This window comes from Gavialis gangeticus, unplaced genomic scaffold (assembly GCF_001723915.1).
Source record: "Gavialis gangeticus isolate Ggan-Ray unplaced genomic scaffold, GavGan_comp1, whole genome shotgun sequence".
NCBI lineage: Eukaryota > Metazoa > Chordata > Crocodylia > Gavialidae > Gavialis > Gavialis gangeticus.
This window is the reverse complement of record NW_017728995.1, coordinates 5,839,945-5,847,533: the sequence shown is the minus strand read 5'-3', so window position 1 is coordinate 5,847,533 and position 7,589 is coordinate 5,839,945. Positions and strand designations below refer to the sequence as shown.

At 41.7% G+C, this 7,589-nt stretch overlaps 1 protein-coding gene across 2 annotated transcripts in view; it reads right to left on the bottom strand.

Annotated features, from left to right (window-relative positions):
• KCNAB1 (potassium voltage-gated channel subfamily A member regulatory beta subunit 1) overlaps positions 1 to 7,548 on the bottom strand; it is a 332,521-nt gene extending 324,973 nt beyond the window's left edge. Inside the window, exon 1 of one of the 2 annotated variants that reach the window (XM_019503186.1) lies at positions 6,503 to 7,548. In XM_019503186.1, coding sequence (XP_019358731.1) covers positions 6,503 to 6,723 — 221 coding nt within the window. In that variant the 5' untranslated portion in view covers positions 6,724 to 7,548. The remainder of the gene's footprint in view (positions 1 to 6,502) is intronic. The other variant, XM_019503185.1, reaches the window with a different exon arrangement.
• Positions 7,549 to 7,589: the final 41 nt, after the last annotated feature.

Here is a 7,589-nt window from a genome sequence, read left to right as displayed (position 1 = left end):
GCAGAGCTGTGAACTGAAGCTGCATCTTTGGCGTTCCAGTCTGGTATTCTGTCTTAGCCCACCCTTCCTACTCTACTCACGCACCCTGGTTTCAGTTGTTTCATTGTCCATTTGGGACAGGAGTGGGCAAAATGCGACCCATGGGCTGGATGCAGCCCACCAGGCCACTTCATCTGGCCCACAGGGCCCCTAAACATTTTAGAAAATTAATATTTATCTGCCCCTGGCTGCCTGTCACGCGGCTTTCAATGGCTTGCCAAAACTCAGTAAGCGGCCCTTCACACAAAATAATTGCCCACCCCTGATTTAGGATCTAGTATAGGAATCGGAGCATTGGGGAGAGAGAAATAAATAATAAAAAAAACCCAATTAGTAGCAACCAGTTTGTGGGAACAGGCAAGAAATTGTCTATATGACCTCATTTGAGCCAGCTGTTAAGCTAACACTGTCAGTTATTTCTGAACACAAAAAAGGAAAGTTTGTTTTATAAATCTGGCCCTTTACGTCAAGTTTCAGCCAGAGCTTTAAGCTCTGAAGCTGTGAAAATAAAGGGCTATTTTAGAAATGCTGACAGACCCTAAACCAGCAGCACACTGAATGGTGATGCTATAGAATTAGAGCTTAAGATCAAAAAAAAAAAAAATCACACAGTTGAGCTCTTATGCCAGGCATCCCAGGCAATGATAAGGCTTGCGGAGAGCTGAGCACAGGCTCTAAAGAAAAGAATGACAGACTGACACAATATCAATGATTTCATTTCTCTTTTTATGTACAGATAGGACTGTGTGTGAGAGTGTCAAAAAGCTGGTTGAAGTCTCTGTTTGAAGAGGTTTCTTTAAACTGTAACAGCATATTTCAAACAGTTTCAAAATACAGTCAAAGGTCCTACACTAGTTTGTGTTCTGCTTAAATTTGGATAGAGCCAATATTGAACTAAAAAGGGAATTGGAAGCTGTGGGGGGAAATAGGAGAGGCAGCCAAGCTACAGCCTTTTCAAAAGCCTTCCTTTTTTCTCATATGTTGTAGATGGATGGATGCAGAAATGCTTTATTCACTTAAAAAAACTGAAAAATGATGCACCAGATTGCAATTTTCCAAGCCAAGCGTCACAACTAAAATAGTTTTCAAGGAAAAAAACTTGCTGAGTTCCCAAGAACACTAGCTGAGCAGATGGACAGATCCTCCAGCGTAAGTGAACTAAAACATTTATGGGGCTAAAAGAGCAAGGCATTTTTCACTTGTTTGTCAGGCCATTTCTCTCACAGAATGGAATCAAATAACTAGATACATTTAATTGAATATAACAGTATTTTAATATAAGAGAAAAAGAGCCAATAGTTTTCAAGAAAGCTCTATCTGAACAGCATTAGTTCAGACCAGGTCCCATCTATATGGGCAGTCAGCAAATGGGGCATCCATACAGGAAGTGAGTGCATGTGCAGCCTGATTTCCATTATAGTTCCCATATAATGAAACTGGGAGACAACAGCTGGCCACCTTTAGAATTGCCCTCCACCTACCATTTGCTTTCAGTCTCTTTGATTTCAGCCTGATGCCTCCATCCCATTTAAAACAGAAATGAAATAACATCTTCAATGGTCAAAAATGACAGCTCCATTTGTGCTTCTAGTGATGCCAGAGGTAACACTATAACGAACTTTACTGGTACTGTACCACCACTGGATCCTAATGCTTTAAAAGATCCCACAGCGAATTCATTTTGAAGAAATTTTACATTTTAAATTCTGAGCTCATCTTTGATCTGGATGGGATTCAAAAACATGTCATTTGATAAGAAGCGGGCTCCTCTCCCACCCCCACCTCTCTGTCACACAAATAATCTCAGTCTCTCTCTTTTACATAATCCACTGACAGGATCATTCTCTTCAGCTGCCTAAAATCAAGAACTGCCTAGAAGTCGTAGGAGGCAAAGCACTCTGGTTAAGAAAGGAGTATTGAAAAATGATACCATGAAATATGTATGACAACCCGCAGGGCTCGGTCTTTGGACCTGTACTCTTCAATGTCTCCATCAGTGACTTGAATGTGGGTGTGAAGTGTACTCTGTCCAAGTTCGTGGATGATACTAAATTGTGGACTGAAGTGCACGCTCTGGAGAGTAGGGAACAATTGCAGGCAGACCTGGACAGGTTGGAAAAGTGGGCAGAACACAATAGGATGCAGAACAACACAGAGTGCTGTACCTAGGGTGCAAAAATATCCAGCACACCTACTGGCTGGGAAGTGACCTTCTCAGCAGCACAGAAGCAGAAAGGGATCTCGGAGTCATAGTGGACTCCAAGATGGACATGAGTCATCAGTGTGATGAAATCATCAGCAAAGCTAACCATACTTTAGCATGCATCAGCAGATGCATGACAAATAGATCCAAGGAGGTGATACTTTCCCTCTATGTGGCATTGCTCAGACCACAGCTGGAGTATTACATCCAGTTTTGGGCGCCATACTTTAAGAAGGATATGGATAGCCTCGAGAGAGTCCAGAGGAGGGCCACTAGTATGGTTACAGGTTTATAGTACAAGCCCTATGAGGAGAGACTGAGGGACTTGAACCTCTTCAGCCTCCTCAAGAGAAGGCTGAGAGGTGATCTTGTGGCCGCCTACAAATTAATTAGGGGGACACAGCAAGGGATTGGAGATGCTTTGTTCACCAGGGAGCCTCTTGGGGTAAACAAGGTCACAAACTGCCAGAGAGCAGATTTAGGCTGGACATCAGGAAAAACTTCTTCACGGTAAGGTTGGCCAAAATTTGGTCTGAGCTTCCAAGGAAAGTGGTGTTCTCCCCTAGTTTGGGGGTTTTTAAGAGAAGGTGGATAGGCATCTGCCTGGGGTCATCTGACCCCAGCACTCTTTCCTGCCTAGGCAGGGGGTTGGACTTGATGATCTGTTGAGGTCGCTTCCAACCCTAGCATCTATGAACCCTGCCGGCTAGATCTCTCTTAACTAACATGTAATTTTAAACAACATTTAAGCCTTGTCAGCACTGACACAACTGGGGAGAACAAGAAGCTTCAAGCTTGCGTACCAGGGAATTAAGGACCAGGCACCATTCCCATTAAACTCAATGGAATCACTCATGGTTCCAGTGGGAGGTGGATCAGACTCTACTTTTTATAATAATGTGGAGGAATCTATGTGCATTATATATGAACTCCATTGTCATCCAGATGTGTCTTCTCAGATTGGTGAATAGACACAACGATTACTCACAATGTCAAAAATCATTCCTAACAACTTGATCGTACCTTTCTCCAAATTTTGTTCCTTTCCTTCTCATCAGGAAGATGAGTTTCTTATGGTTTCCATTATAGTTGTATTTGGGACTATAAACAAGGATTTAATGATAAGGATAACCAGCTTGATGTTCGCAAGGGGGGCTCAAATCCTTCAGTCCTTGTTTAGACATTATACAGTCAAAACTGGTATGGAAGTCAGTAGCAGCTGTGCCAGAACACTGTAGAATTCAGCCTCAAGTATCAGAATTCTATCTAGAAATCTAAAACAGAAATATCTCCCAAGAGGCCTTCTTTCTGAGGCTGTGTAGGTGCTTGTGTGGGGTGGAAGAGAGATGAAATCATCATTTGTATGCTACAGATGCATAGGAAACGAGTGTTCAGAAAACCCGGCAAAAACAACTGCTAAATCCAGCAGTTACAGTTCTTATAGGAAGCTGATTTTTTTAAATGTTCCATGGTCACCAGAATCCACAGACAGCCCTGCCTTATAAGTATGTATGTACGAAGGAAACTAAGGCAGGGAGGTAAAGTGATTTGGCAACGGCCACGTAGTAAAAATATTGGTACTGCTTGGGCCAGAATGCAGGAACAGCAGACTCCAGGCTAGGGACAGAAGTTACACATAAACCAGTTTAAGGTGTAACTGGTCAGAAACTGGTTTAAACTTGTAACAGAACAGAAGCTCAGTGCACATAAACTGGTTTCAAAATGGCTGAAACCGGCTTAAGATAAACATGGTTGAATTTACTATCAGACTTAACTGATTTTGGTGAAACCAGTTTATGAAACTTCTGTCCCAGATCCCTTCCTGGTTCAAGTTAAATCACAGTCCCCCAGCATCCCAGCAAGCTTTGCAGCCCTGGGCTAGGCTGCGTTGTTTGCTCCAGAGAGCAGTGCTGGCCTTGCCCCTCTGCTCCCTAGCTGGAGCAGTGAGAACTGGCTGACAAGAGGGTGGGGGGCAAGCCCAGTCTGGTCTGCAGGAGGGGGGAAGAGGGATTGCCCCTCTGCCCCAGGCAAATCCCAGCTAGGGTCTGGGGCCAGGGAAGGGGGTTAAACACCCCTTCCCCTGCTCAAACTTACTGCTGGCTGCAACTGCGCACTACAAATCCCAGAGGTGCCTGGAAGTGTGAAGAGGAAGTGATGAGCAACCCTGCAGAGTCCTGCTGCTGTAATTCTAGACTGAAAATTCCAGAGACTTGGGGGGCAGCAGGAAGAGAAAGTGAACGCACAGCCAGAGAGCCATGCTCTAGTGCTTCCTGGCTTCTAGCCTGAGCCACACAGGCATGTGGCTGCATTTTCTGAGTCAAAGATAAATGTCCATTTACTTCTGTTTCAAGGTAATCTGTGCAGTTTAGATTAACCTGCAAAGACTGAATTGATTCACCCTCGAACTTTTGGACTGTCTGTACTTAGCCCTTAACTGTGTTGGTTCCATGAGCTTGTGCTTACGCCTCTTACTTTGTATACCAAGCCAACAATTATAAAAGGATGCATTGTATTAAAGACAGGTGTATTTTTGTTTGTTTGTTTCAGTTTTGCTTGTGAGATGCCAGATCATTACTTGCCTGTTATCTCTACTGTAGTCAACAGGAGGTTTGTGTACATGATAAGAAGTACCTAAAGTCAGTCCCTAGTTTCAGACAGCAGAATGACCACAATCCAGCAGATGCTAGCTCTAGTAAGCCCTGGTTACCCTCTTAAATAAAGCACAACCAGCAATAGCCTGACCAGCCACACTGTGATATCATTCTCCTAGAGGGGAAGTACATGTGGAAATTTGCCACAGTAGAAGTTAAATCAGTATGTTTCTGACTCTGCAATGTTATTTACAGAAGGATTGTTTGTATTGCCTGTATATTTAAGGCTCATGTATATAGGAAAAGCCCTGTGATAATATCCAATTGTCTTTCTGAAAGTTGGCTTTCAACTAACTGTTCACAAAGAGAAATTATTTAGAACTAGTGGGGTTTTTCTGACTCAGCCAGGTGCTCTGTAGATACTGGGCAGTATTTTTTAAGCAATGCTAAACTACCTAATAACAAGTTGCACTGAGTGACTGTTTGCATTTTGAAGTTTCCATATAGCCCGTCATATAGAGCCCTATAAATCCCAAGCCCACTCCTGTGCCATCTCTAGCAAAACTGCACAAGCCTTATTTAAGTTCAGTTCTGTCCACAAACACAAATACACAAATGTAAGTAGCTTTGAAAACTCAACCTAGATTTACACCAGCTTAAAATGAGAGAAGAATTTGGTCTTAATTCAGTCTCTTTTATCATTAAATGTTACCACAAACACATCATACTTTCATTTGTTCCCCAAAGGTGAAAACTCACATTGTGCCTGCCATACTATATTTTTGCACAAAAGCTTTGTTGATTACAGTTGGACAAGATGGACAGAACCTGTACACTATATCACTTCCTTTCCACAAGTCAAGTCATTGCAATACCGAACAGACAGGATCAAAGCCTGGCAGAACAGACATACTGATAATAAGGCAAAAGCATACAGATTCAATTATAAATATACTTATTTTTCAAATGAAAGTAACTCTCAAGTCCTGTATCAGCGGTCACAGAGCAGATTTCCAAATACAGCAGACTGAATATTTGAGCAAGAGTAAAAGCCCCAGCCATTCATTCCATTCTTGTACATTTCAATTTTACAAGGAACATCTAGGAACATGCTTGTGATTTTATTTGCATTTCATTTAAAAATAAGTTGTGCCCCTCCCCATTTCATCTGACTTGCTAAGTGAGGAAAAGTCTTCAGGTGATCATTCCAGTACTACTACTAAAATAAACAGATGCTTCCTTCCCACATTCTGTGAAATTAACTTTTTCAGTACTTAATTTTGAATATAGCTTGTTAATTCAGTCTCTCTATACATACTAATAAGCACTAAAACAAAACACTTTTTAAAGACTATACACATATAATGGTACAAGTTCATGTATATGTCTGATATAATAAATATCAATATATATTTTTCAAACTGTATAAAATCACAAATGCACAGTATGCTCACAAAAAATACCCCTTCTCAAATAAACCTAAATAGCTCTAGATTTTTGGTAGGATTTAACTCCTTAGTGTTTTTAAGGCAACATATTTATTGTCTCTTAAAAAAAAAATGTTTGGGGTATTTTTATTTGGGAAAGGGAGTTCTTTATAAACAGCATCCCTCCAAGGAAGAGAGAGATGACACTGAAACATTATGAACAATGAATATTGTACCCATACCTATATTTCATGCCAGTCTGCTTTGCAGTGGATTCTTTTAAAGAGATATGGTGCTGAGGGGTAAATGTTCCCAAACTGCGAGCAATAATAGCCACTGTCCGGAATTTTGCCCGGGCTGCATTCACTACATTTGGGGTAGCGGTGCCCTGTTTGCTCATAAGTCTGTCTTCACCATTTCGACTCTTCAAGTTATGTTCCGTGCAAGCTATGGAGACTTGCATTGCTTCCTCAATAAACCTTATTCACAATCCAAACCTTAGACAGCAGGCAAAGCTTCCCAGAGCCTGAAAACAGGGCTATAGGGTACTGAATGGCTTGATATTTCAGTCCAAAATGATGCTAAAGGAGTCCTCAAAGCTGCACTCTCAAGATGACAAAAGTAGCAGAAACAGCAGTGGTAGCTGATGCAGGACAGAGAACAGGACTGTGTCCCTAGGATACGAGTAAATGATAAGCTCTGAACTTGGTAAAGCAGGCAGAAGAGCAGACAACTCGGTTTTCAAATCTTCCTTTGCAGCAGTTTCTACTGCTTAGACAAAAACATGGATGTAGTCAAGAGCTTTCAGAAATATAAAGCTGTACCTTCATGATTAACCATAAGAAGCAACATCCACTCGGTCCTGATGCAGGCTTGTCTCTGGTTGCTGGTTTTAAATCAATGCAGGCATACTGCAAGATGTGTCTTGAACACCCTCTGGACCATGAAATGCTGAACAGGCAAGCTTTGGAACTGAAGAACCATCTAATCATAAGCAAGTCTCTACAGATCACAAATATCTATCTATTCTCCTTGTGAGAAGCAGCGAAATACTATAGCTTATCGGGACCCTTTTCAGACATTCTTAGTTTAAATCCCTGTAAAGATGAAGCTGACAGTCTGCACCAATATGGTTTTGCAGCTGCTCTGTGGAACATGCAGAGCTCCCTTTAAGAATCTTGCAGAAAGCATGAGAATGGTTGCTTTTTCTTTTGTGTGCAAAATAAAGACAGGCCCTTTTAAGCAGATTCCTCCTATAAAAATAATTGGTAGCACTGCCAAGAAAGAAGAGGACCCCTCATAGTGGTTAAAATGGACTAATTATAAATA